The sequence below is a fragment of the Argopecten irradians genome, chromosome 3 (genome assembly GCF_041381155.1).
Source record: "Argopecten irradians isolate NY chromosome 3, Ai_NY, whole genome shotgun sequence".
NCBI classification, from domain to species: domain Eukaryota; kingdom Metazoa; phylum Mollusca; class Bivalvia; order Pectinida; family Pectinidae; genus Argopecten; species Argopecten irradians.
In genome coordinates, this window is record NC_091136.1 from 30,590,586 (window position 1) to 30,603,611 (window position 13,026).

A 13,026-nucleotide genomic window follows, 5' to 3' on the forward strand; every position below is an offset into this window, starting at 1 on the left:
CGCTGGCCGGTGTTTTTTCTCCGGGTACTCCGGCTTTCCTCCACCAACAAACCTGGCACGTCCTTACATGACCCTGGCTGTTAATAGGACGTAAAACTAAACAAACAAACAAACAAATTAGTCCCCGTGAAAGTGACGATAGGCGGCCGACGAAAACAATAGCTAGATAAGAAACGCCCATGGTTTGGTAAACACTCTGATACGAGTCCCCGTGAAAGTGACTATAGGCGGCCGACGAAAACAATAAAACAATAGTAAGAGAATAAACGCCCATGGTTAGGTAATAACTCCAATGATAGTCCCCGTGAAAGTGACGATAGGCGGCCGACCAAAACAACAGTTAGAGAAGAAACGCCCGTGGTTAGGTAATCACTCGAATACTAGTCCCCGAGAACGTGACGAAAACAATAAAATAATAGTTAAGAGAAGAAACGCCAATGCTAAGGTAACCACTCCATATACTAGTCCCTGTGAAAGTCACGATAGGCGGCCGACGAAAACAATAAAACAATAGTTAGAGAAGAAACGCCCATGGTTAGGTAATAACTCCAATGATAGTCCCCGTGAAAGTGACGATAGGCGGCCGACCAAAACAACAGTTAGAGAAGAAACGCCCGTGGTTAGGTAATCACTCGAATACTAGTCCCCGAGAAAGTGACGATAGGCGGCCGACGAAAACAATAAAATAATAGTTAGAGAAGAAACGCCAATGCTAAGGTAACCACTCCATATACTAGTCCCTGTGAAAGTCACGATAGGCGGCCGACGAAAACAATAAAACAATAGTTAGAGTAGAAACGCCCATGGTTAGGTAATCACCCCAACTCTTGTCCCCGTGAAAGTGACGATAGGCGGCCAACGCATGCCTAGGGTAATGATTTGGAAGTTTATTGTTATTTTTAAAAGGCCTAATTTATTGTTATGGTGTACATGTATATGATAAAGAATAAATGAATCAATAGAAAATGAGAGTTGAAATGAAAAAATGAAAGTTTGTAAAAGAAAATGTACATATTACAAGCAAATCAAGATCCTATCAAAGTCTTTGCAGCACAGTTTGCAGCGAGTTTTGTTTAATTCACAAACAGTCTTCCGATTTGTCTAGTATACTGCAATCGGAAATCATTTTCTTAATTTTGCAAGAAAAGCTGCCAAGAACGTGAATGCCACAACCAATTGCCAGTAATATTTATCTAAACCTCTTTCAATCACACGGCAGAGACTTGAACCCTGTCAAGCACTGGTACTGGCGCGTATTTAGGTGTGAAATAAATATCCTTGGTAAGCATATGGTAGATACATGCGGCAGATTTGAGTCCATGAAAAGTCCTATCTTCAGGTGAGCTCGTTTCCAAAGTTTTCGCCATGGTTTCGTTCACTTCTGTAAGAGCGTCTAGAAGGTCGATCCGGAAACCATGTTGTGTCATTTTATCAATTACTTTGTACATGCAGTAAGGCAACCATCCCCCTTTGAGGTCGTTGGACCATGCGAGTCGTTCTGTAATGAAAGATTAAACATGTCTAACAAAAGTACTTAATCTTAATAGCATTGTAGAGTGATTAGGGAATGATAATTGGTATACGAACAAATACTCAATAGGTGTCACTTTTCGCCTGTCACAATCTAAATGTGGGGAGTTTAAGTTTATCAAAAGGTACCGTAGAGGGAAAATATCAGGCCCGCTTCAAGTAAGAAAAAAATATGCAATTAATGTTTTACTGTATCGTTTGTTTTGTGATTTGGTACATTATAATCTCTTCAAAATCCTCAGCAGATAGGGCGTTAGAACCTGTTAACTTATTACAAGATGAACGAATTTGGCAATTATTTTCGGGTAATATCTTTTCTCTTCTGACTAAGTTACCGTACTTACCAAAAGTTTATTTTTGTTTGATTTAAGAATTTACCTGGGGCAGATGAATACATGACGAGACAGTCTCGATAACAAGGAATGGTACAAAAATCATCATCATCAGCCAGTCGTGGGCGGGGCGGGAAATACGGCGCAAGGATATTGTCGGCTGATGAAAGGTCAATGTCATCATTGTTGTCTGAATCATCAGCGAAAGGAACATCTAACAAGTTGACTCTTCCTGTAATAGACTTAGACAGATCCTCTGATGAGTGGTTAGGATTGTCTTGGTGGTGTCTGCTCGTTTCCTTCTTGGCAGAAATGTCTCCACGTTGTGTAGGTATCTGACGTACCGTGTCCGTTGTAAATACTCCTTTATCTACCGAGTCGGCGTCCTTTGCGTTATGGACACTTCGACATGCCTGTAAACACCAATGTAGACATTTTAAAATGTGTTTAGTGACGTGGTGATAACCACACTTTTGATAAAAGCAAACATACATGTACATGTAGACATAGGCCCCCTAGTCCCCTACATTTCAGTGAAATCATTACAACTGACTCGGTAGTTTAGAAGGAGGAGGTGTCCGCAAATATTTTTTCCGACAGTTGGACTGTCAGGCAGACAAGCTGATCCCAGTATATCCCTGGATATACTCAGTTGCAGGGTAGGGAGAGGGTAGAACATCTCACCTGTATGAAGAAGAGTTTAGGTTTTCCATTAAGACACCGACAATCAGTGAAGTTCCTTATAATGCTGTCTGTGGATATCCAGCGATCTTTGGTGAAGGTGGTGTGTTGTCGCTTCCGTTTATTATACTTTATCCTCGTCTCCAGGCCGTGCGAGCTGATCAGACACAGGAAACAATCACAGTCAGCGGTCAAGGACGTCTGGATTTCTGGGTAAAATTGTTTCAATAATCAATGAAATCCAATATGTCTACAAAATAGTACTTTGTTATAGTAAAAAAAGATCGGAACTCTCAACTATACAGCATATCCACGAAGTACTCGTATCTTTGGCTGTTAGCCACTATTGCATTATTAATTCTGTTTGTTCTGTTTGCATCACCATGTTTTTGCTTTGTTTATTGTATTATACATAAGAACCTGAATTTGAATTAAAGTGAGTTCAGCTTTATAATACAAACCCAATCATTTAAAATCGTAGATCACCTTCATAAGGTTTTAATAAAGCTTCCCTTCGTCCAAGACGGTGACCAAATAAATGTTTGAAACTAGTGAAAATTTAAGGTATTTAGATAATTCTGAGCAGAACATAGATAAAATAGTGTCAACATGTAAAACGACTCACCTTCAAGTCTTTTGCGTAACTCGTCAGTTGTTTTGTCTTCCAATTTAATTATTGTAAAATTCAACGATTTCAATAGCTCCTGGAACACCAAAATGTCGTGCTTTGCATATTCTCTGTCCGGGCACAGTTTCTTGTCCAAAAAGGTGATATTGACAATCATAACGGCCACACCACGTGACCTATAGTTAAAGTCATATACATGTTCCGGTGTAGGAGATATTACCCGTGTTTTCCGAGGGTTTCCGAAGAAGACGTCACAAGATTGTTCTGGAGAGCTGGAGACGGTGGGAGACTTCCTGGATATGGTCGGACTAGGAACTGGAGACTCACTCAGACTTCCAACCCTGTCATACAAAGCAGACATGTTAGAATATAGAACTGATTTTTGACAGATCCAGAAGCAGACAACTATGGTATTGTTCAAGAATCTCAAACTTTCTACCGACTACAGAAAAGTTAATTCCGCTGTAATCTCTTCTTTCTTTTTCACATGTCTGTGGGTCAAGTAAGGTCTGTTCACACTAAGAGTCGTTCAGCTATATAAATGGTATATAGTGAATGAATCACTAGAAATTAGCTAAAGACAGCTTAATATCGTATTTATCCTACGAGTGTTCGTTTGCCAGCAAAGGGCGTTCGTAAAAGGCGACTAAATTAAGGAGCTTATCTTTTCTCTCCTTCCTAAATAATAACGTTCTTCTTTCTTTCAGACGACCTTGACACCGCCGCAATGTCTGGCGTTGAGCGTTCGCCCTCCATGTGGAAGGCTATGGGCTCTGTTCCCTGGCCGAGACACACCAAATTCAGAAAAATGTAATTTTCTGCCCATAAAGCGCTCAACATAAAGGGAGTGGGACGACTGGTTTGCCTGTTGTCAGTATAATGTGACCGGGTTGGAAATATTATCGGAATCTTCAGCGACATGATTATGTTTTGTTTGTTTGTTTAGTTTTACGTCCTATTAACAGCCAGGGTCATGTAAGGACGTGCCAGGTTTGTTGGTGGAGGAAAGCCGGAGTACCCGGAGAAAAACCACCGGTCAGCGGTAAGTACCTGGCAACTGCCCCACATAGGATTCGAACCCGCATCCCAGAGGTGGAGGGCTTGTGGTAATATGTCGGGACATCTTAACCACTCGGCCACCGCGGCCCCATGATTATGTGAGATACTGATATCACTATTAAGACGGGAGAATATCCACTATCACACGAAGCCACAACATAAATGTAATACAGTTGGCTAAAACAAACAGACATCCACATACGCAATGCATTGTACATGGGGGTAAATATTCTACTCTCCACAATGTTCCCTATACGATTTAGCTTTAGTAATCAAACCTCTCCTTAATGTAATGGGTATGTGGTCCATAATTAAAGGATTTGTGCAGTCAAAAATGATAATTTCAGTTTATGGTGGAAATGGCTTTATTAGACCGTGTAGAAACCTCTCCGTGCCGCGCGCGACCGGAATAACCTGAAAACCGCCGACATCGAGGTCAAATTTTCTGACCACCCGATTATGCATATTTTCTAGCTCTAAACCGTGTGACGTCATAATAGTCCGTGGCTTATAGCTGTACTATAACTGATGTGCTATCACTTATATCGACGGTCACAGGAAAAGCAGATCAAAGATTTTTTTATGATTACTTTTGAGTGAAGTCAATCTTACAATAACTTTGTCTCGAATATAAATAACTAAAGAGTGAAATTCGATGTTTCAAGACTCTAATTTATGCTCTAATAGCAGGTATCTTCGTGTAATTATGAAAGAAAATCCACACATAAATAAAAGTTTCAGATTTTTTGTCGAGGAGTTAAGAAACGAATAAGCTTTAATAAGATAATATTTTCCTGCAGTCTGTATCTTTGATACATTGTGAATTACAACGTTTATAACTGTAACTATTTAAGAAATCCCTAATTAAAGCATCAAGGATATGATGCTTGACATACGTACACACCGATGATTGATCCTAACCGAATAAATCGAGATACATTTATTGCAATACCGTAAAACGTTTCAACATGTGGTAGAAAGAATTTACTTTTGATATTATATAAGATCAAATAATTGAGATATTAAGCAAAACAAACTATTTTTTCAGACCGTGCGGTCGCTTTCAATTTTTAATTGATATACGAGTAGATACACCGATATTATAGATATATATATTATGTAATACCTTGACCAGGATGTTGTTTACCTGTACACAACGCCATTCAATCAATCAATCAATCAATTCTTTTATTCCTCAAAGATGAGATTTACAAAATAAAAGGGTTTCTCAAAACTTTACAGTTTTACATATCAAATGAGTAGCCAGATTCTATTAAAGTCTACATACAGGATATTTTAACAAGGCTTCTTTAGAACAAGTTTTTATACTGGTGAAAATGTCTTGACGAAATTTCCAGAAATTGTACGCCGTCTTTAAGAAACAGCATATATTCTGCCCTTGAGGTAAACATATTTTTGAATTCTTGGCAGTCCATTCCGAACAGTATTCTCAAAAACTGTTCGTGGGATATATCATCAATATAAGTGCACACTTCCGGTCCATATGTCGCGAGAACCTTCTCCATGAATTGAATCCTGTCCAATTTTGTATGCTGACACTTAGTAGTAAAATGTAAGACGGGATCTATATACATTTCTTCACATTATCGAGCCATTCATCGAGCTCACCTGTAATTACCTGGCCGCGGGCAATTTGCTGTTCGGTGGACTATATCGGGTATTTGCTATTGTCTTACTGTCAATCAGGTGAGGACATCCATTAATTGGATCGTGATTTGAATTATGGAAACCCCGTGCATCCATGCTCTAGGTTTTTTTATTGTCATCTCCAATTTTAAAATGAAGATGTAAAAGCAAATGGAAATATATATTACATACACACACATATATATATCTTACACAGGTAAAACAAAAATGGAAGATAACTTATTCAGCAACAAAAATGGTTTTAAGAACTATTTCAACTAAAGGTTTAACCTTAAAAATTAATCCAGTCTAGTACTGTTATTACGGAATCGTGGCATATAGCAATCTTCCGTAATTTCTAAGGTATTAGTAAAAATTCTAAGGATGTATTTTCACCGTTTCGAATCTAAATGTACATGTGTAGTCATACAAGAACGGCTACAACATTATCACACAAAATATACTTATTGAAATATCACTTAGTATATTTTTTAAAAAGGTACATGATATTATATCTATTTATAAAGCCTGTATAAAAGTAATTTCAATTTTCATTTGAACACTTTACGTCGTTACTTTTTGGATTATACGATAAATTTTCATATATCATACTATTAAATCTCGGTATGATAACAAAACGGTCGACAATGAATATACTACTTTAAGGATTTAGTATACTTTTTAAATAATAAATTTGAATTTACACTTAAACTGTAATTTAGGAACATATATCAGAAATACCATTGATGTATTTCTGCTTTTTAGTAAACGTTATGGATAAAGTTTCAAAGGCAACAATATATATATACATATTATTTTCGGTATAAGTTCGGTACTGTTACTCCAATATCACATAACTAATAACCGTCCACATTTTATTTTTACTCAAAAACTGTGCCGTGTTTGCATCGTTATAGCAGAAGTTTGAAATAAAAACACGGATTCTAGATATATTCATGCTAAATTTTGGGATTTTACTCGTAAAAAGATAGTGTTACATCATACTGTTTTTATTACATTGAAATTTACATCATATGCTATCTAAATCTCAGTCCAGACTGATCCGAACATCATTTTGATATCGCTATTAAATTGGACTGATTATCTAATCTAAAGTTAGATATACGCTTGTTTGATTTATTGAGATGGTGTAAATGGAATGTTTTGAAACTGAAAATATCTACATCATAAAGCTAGAATAACCATTTACTCGAAAAACTCAAATCGTAGATCTAACGTATACGTATATATGCTGTATACATGTATAGTACTACGCTTACCTTGTGTAGCCGCGGACTACATTTCAAATAATAAAACAGAGACTAGTTGATAGCACTAAGCAAAACATCTTAGCAAAAATATCTGCCTCACCAAAAGGTTCATTATACCAACACTTGATAAACAATCATTGTGTCCAATTTTATCTACGTAAATCTATTGAGGTCAAATACAAACATGTAATAACCAAATTTAGATTATCATGTCACAACTTAAATATTGAGGTTGGTAGACACCATAACATTTTACGTAGAAATAGAATATGTATTAAGTGTAACCTAAGAGATGTAGAAGATGAATTTCATTTTATTCTGATGTGTCCTTTTTATAATGATTTAAGGTTGAAATACATAAAAAAATACTATTATAAAAGACCATCTGTTTTCAAATTAATACAGCTCCTAAGTATTAATAATGTAAGAGAATTATCCAATCTAGGTAAATATCTATATTTAGCATGCAAAAGGAGGAATTGAAAGCCTTATTTATATATATTTAGTATATAACAAATGTAATATATATATATATAAGTGTCCTTGTTAATTATCTTTCATTTATTAGATTTGAGTTTGAAATCTGTCAACTGTCTCGCATTGAATTCATAATATATTATTTTACTATATGAATATTATTTTTACTTTTATGAACCTATGTAATATTCCAATATTTGTTGATCACTCTCCTTATATGGATTGGTACGTTGCAATTAATAAATACATGTTGTTATTTTCACCTATAGGTCCAAAGACCTACGGAATAAAACGAATGAACTATCATGAATCACATCACACGACCACGTGACCAACTAGCTCATTATCTCTGAACCGTAGTCGACACTACCCTTAAATCACTACCAAAACCAACCGATAGCGCTAAAAACTAGGCGATTCGTTGGGTGGGACTTAATTTTTCATTCATCCAAAGCAATATCCTGACGTATCATCAACAACAAAAATATGGCTGCACAAATCCTTTAAGTGTTTTATCAATCGCCTTTTGTATTTACCGGTACCCCATCCACATCCTCGATACTCTAGGGGTTCCGATCACTTATAATATCTACACCCCTGGACTATCTCATAGTGAAATTGGAGGCAGCTCAGCGGAAAACATTTGACCATCACGGGGCAGCAAAGATTCCCTTTGAAGACTACAGAGAGAGCGACGCCTAACATCAAAGCAACACAGTCAACCACAGTGTACCGTTATACGGCTCTTTTGATGTACATCAAATGACTAAATTACCTGTTCTGTTCTGTTGCCTCCAGTTTTACTATGATATAGTCCAGAGGTGTAGAGATCGTAAGTGACCGGAACCCCTGGAATATCGAGGATGCCCCATCCAAGGTATGTATTGAAAGTGTTGCTTTGTCTTTGTCGAAACACGAGGAGCTCACTGCAATCTCTTGGGGTAGTAGGATATTAGTTCCTTTGATTTCAGAAAAGATGGCGTGACGTCACAGAAAGTTTACATCCGGGTCCTCAAAGGTACAAACACAGTATGGCGACTAATAAAAAACAATAACAGATACGTACATCGCTGCTACACAATGAATGCAGATCGTAATACTGTAAATGCCGACCAGGACACATTGCGCACGGCTTCGAAAATCCTAAAATACTAAAAGTTTGTTTAAAAATTCGATAAAAAGTAACTAAAAACTGACTCATTTGTATGTCATGAGCTAAAATCCAAAATTTCTGACGAACAAATTATCTAGAATACGTAATTTTGTGAGATCTCGGCAGTACTGTACGTAATGGCTGCCGTGCGCTTGGGGTGATCTACGAAAGCAAACTTTAATTTGGTGACAATCACACATCTTAAGGTGTTTTACAAAGTAAGACTAAGAAAACAGTGATCGCTTATTAAAATTTCAATATTTGCGGAACTTGGAATTTAATTTGTAATTTCAAGCTGATATTTGCAATATTCTGTCAATGTTGACATATAATGGCGACCGTGTTTTTCCTCGTGGCGGCCGAAAATGGAGCATAAACATCGTAAAATATATGAATACCATATATTTATATCTGTATATTATTTGTTACATATTTTTATTTACACCTTTTGAAATTAAGATAAAGTAACAATTCTCGGATGGTCGTACTATTTATTACAATAAAATGTAAACAAAAATCGAAGCGGCTGTGTTCCCACCATGTTAATGTGTACAGATATACAGAGTTGTACCTTTGAGCGCCCGGATGTACCTTTGTGTGACGTCATCGCCATCTTTTCTGAAATCTCCTATTAGTTCCTTTGATATATGTAGTCTATCTGCTACGTTTTAGTAGAAATCAAGTGTGTGTTTCTTAATGACAGAGGAGTTTCTTAATATATATTTATATTTTACATGTTAATTCTTATCATTGGTGGAAAGGTAAAACAATTGATGGATATGAGATTGTCAGTTGCCTATAGACCGATAAATAACTACAAATGGCCCTGGCGGTATGAAGACGTCCAGTCGGTCCTCTGGCAGCATGGACAGAACAATATTTCATTGAATGTATGAGGCGGCGCCGCTATTACCATGAGATGGAACAATGTCTGCTGAGGATGGCAAGCTTCATTACGTCCTAAGTTCATTTAACGACGGCCTCCCCTGTTTGTATTTTAGGCGGGTGCAGTATGTTTGTGCTGTGTCTCTTTCCAATAGTGGAAACTCTTACCCATGTTATAGTGGTATCTCACTGACACATACCGCCAGAGACACCGGACAGCACACCCCACCGATCACATTATACTGACAACGGGAAAACAAGGAGCAAAACTAACAATTTATAGACTATGGTATGTCTCGTCCAGGGGACAGTTTGTTTGTTTGATTAATTAACGACCTATTAATAGCTAGGGTCATGTAAGGACGGCCTCCCATGTATGTGGTGTCTATGAAGTGCAAGATGCGTGTTTTGGGAGACTGCGGTATGCTCGTGCTGTCTTCTTGTATAGTGGAACTCTTTCCCTTTTTATATCGCTATATCACTGAAACATGGTGCCGAAGACCAGAACCAGAGCCTGCCTCACAAGGCAAGTGTTCAGTTCCAGGCCAAAATTGAGTCTGCACACATAGAACTTGTGACGGTTTATATATATGGCCAATTGTCACAGCGAGCTGTTGCATTTGGTGGCAACGGTGGGATATGAATATATCATCATCTTTTGTGTAGCTATGGTACTTACCGTTTCGTCAATTTTTTCACACTTGAAAAGAATTTCTTAAACCCGACATCAGGATGTGAAACTGAAAACAAAAATATTCATCATGGCGTATAAAATGTAAACAAAATTTTCAAAATAATCAAAAGAAATCAATACCATGTTCCTGCTAGATCTAACATTCTTGTCATCGTGTGTAAACAGTTGATTAGGTATCATCAATTGCCTGACACATTAAAAGAAATCAGTAAAATTAAATCATAGGAGGTAGTAGCATCTATAATATGTTTGCAGGAAACACCTAAGATTTTACGATTATAGAGTCCTGTGCAAGCGCGTGTAAAGAAAGACAACTCTTGGTAGAGCTTGATGACGGACATGTGAATATACATGTAATTGCATAGATCATACACAAACGTATACTGTTATACGTACTACTGTATATAACAGCAGTCCGTTGGTCAGTCAATTAGTATCTGACGTCACAGATCTGTAAACGGTAAAACCCAGCTACGCCAAAAGATGTCCTGTACATAGCGGTACCATGTGCGTGCCTTACCGTCACTTCCGGGTATATCTGAATCACTGTGCATGTCGTCCGACGAATTGGGCGCGGCCATGGCCTCTGGGTTCGGTCACTGAATGCTGCTGGCGAGCGTGTATAAAACAAGCTAAAAAAACCGGCCGTCAACCATCTAATGTACTAGTAACATCCTAGCAATGGGTGTATACGGAGCGTCACACTTCAGTTGGCATAGATTATAAATAGACCCATGACTTACAGCACAGCAGTATTTCTTCACACTCGTATACAATCGCCCACCTATGAAAAAAAGCACATCGATTGATAATTGAGACGGGTATCAGTGTGAGTCACCGTTTTCGGAGAATTCCGCTATACACATGATACAACATAAAAGCGAAAGTTAATGCTTTGGACAAGGTATATAATTAAAGATTTCTCGGTAAAGATCTATGTAAAGATTACAGATCAATATTTATCAAAATATAATTTTATCTTTAATCGAAAATATATGTGCGCGTAATATTTGATAGTGATATTGATAACAATGTAATAATTCGAATCTATTGTTTTCAAAAATTAAATATAAACGTCAGTAATTCGATATATTAAAGATGCTCCACCGCTGACAAATGATAATTTTTCTCTATCAAAAACAGGACCAGACGATTTAGTATTTTTCTTCAGTTACAAAAGTTACTTATTTTACACCATTACCATCATTGAAAAGCCTGAGCTTCTTATTTTACTTCAAGATAAAAATATTAAAAATAATTAATTGCATCACGAAAAAATTCCGTTGCACTGTGTCCTATATGGAATGCAGTACTGATTGCGCATGCACCGCAAGCAAATCAATTATTTTATATTATAATTTGAGTTAATTAGACATATGTATACACGATTAAACACCAATTATTGCTCAAATGGTAGGTACCATTTATGCTCTGTCGGCGGTGGAGCATCTTTAATATCAGGACAGAGAGATTTATTTTTATCTCCAATAAGGAATATTATAATTATACTTAAAAAATCTAAATTTCACATGACCAATAACCGTCCTATTTGTAAAACACATAATATTATAGCTAGTCATTGCATGTGTTAACATAACATTCCATTGTATTTGGATTATTTCGAGTCTTAGGAGAAATTAAGCGTGATCAATTTTATTATCACAAACAGACGCGATAAGTGATCCATAGGTATTTAGCACGCTGATAAGTCAAAGACCAACTATAGACTAATATATAGAGATATTAGTCTATAGTGGGTCTTTGACTTATCAGCGTGCTAAATACCTATGAGTGATCGAAGGGAAACGATTACTATGAACATATAAATACTTCCGTAAGTTCCCGCTCCCAACATCCAACTGAGGACATCAGTTCATAATAACAATTGCAAGTTATAGGATTGGCGTATTCAGTTTCGTTGCATTCTGTACCTTTATAGGTTTGGGACGATCGGCGCCATATTTTGTTTACATGTTCTGAAACTGTTGTTTACAACATTAACGTGTTTTTTTGCTACGTTTCTGGCAGGCAAACGACTATTATTTGTCGAAAACCGTAATATAATAATAAAGATATTATAATAGATGTTTTCATTTCATTTCAACAAATTTTATTGACAAAGATGTTACAAGTCAAATGGATTAAATAACAGGCAAAACCTATATAAATTCTCTCCAATTATAATAGATGTCTCGGTAGTATTCTCTTATTATAACAAGACACGCTGGCAGATTATTTTTTCGGGCTGCAAATGTCAGTGACAAAAACCAAAAAGAGAAATTCCTTACGAATTCTTCATCACCCCGTGGTCTAGATACCCTTCATAATCCTTATACTAGGCACGAGTCTACCTCGATACTTCAGGGATTACTATCACTGTCGTTGATATAACGAATTATAAGCAATGGAGTATCGAGGATGGGCATGAATAGTCGTATAGAAAGGTCAACTATTTGACATCTTTTTCAAGAAAAGAGATCCTAGAGGGATTTTGCCACCTACCAAAGAATGATCTACGTTTGACAATGGAACTATCAAAATTCAAAATGGCGATCTCTCTGCCATCATGTTGACTGATTTGTCCCTAAATGCACTATGCACAACTGAGGCCATAGAGGAATCTATATAAAATTTGAGACAGATCCCGTCAGTACTTTATCTACCGAAAT

General features: G+C 36.8%; 1 protein-coding gene across 1 annotated transcript; it reads right to left on the reverse strand.

The window, feature by feature from the left end:
• Positions 1–562: 562 nt before the first annotated feature.
• Positions 563–11,168, reverse strand: LOC138318173 (caspase-7-like). The gene is made up of 6 exons (XM_069260332.1): positions 10,878–11,168; positions 10,343–10,403; positions 3,169–3,512; positions 2,547–2,752; positions 1,909–2,275; positions 563–1,498 (listed from the first exon to the last, which is right to left on the reverse strand). The coding sequence occupies exons 1-6, from the start codon at positions 10,936–10,938 to the stop codon at positions 1,209–1,211; spliced, it is 1,329 nt and encodes a 442-aa protein (XP_069116433.1). The 5' UTR covers positions 10,939–11,168; the 3' UTR covers positions 563–1,208.
• Positions 11,169–13,026: the final 1,858 nt, after the last annotated feature.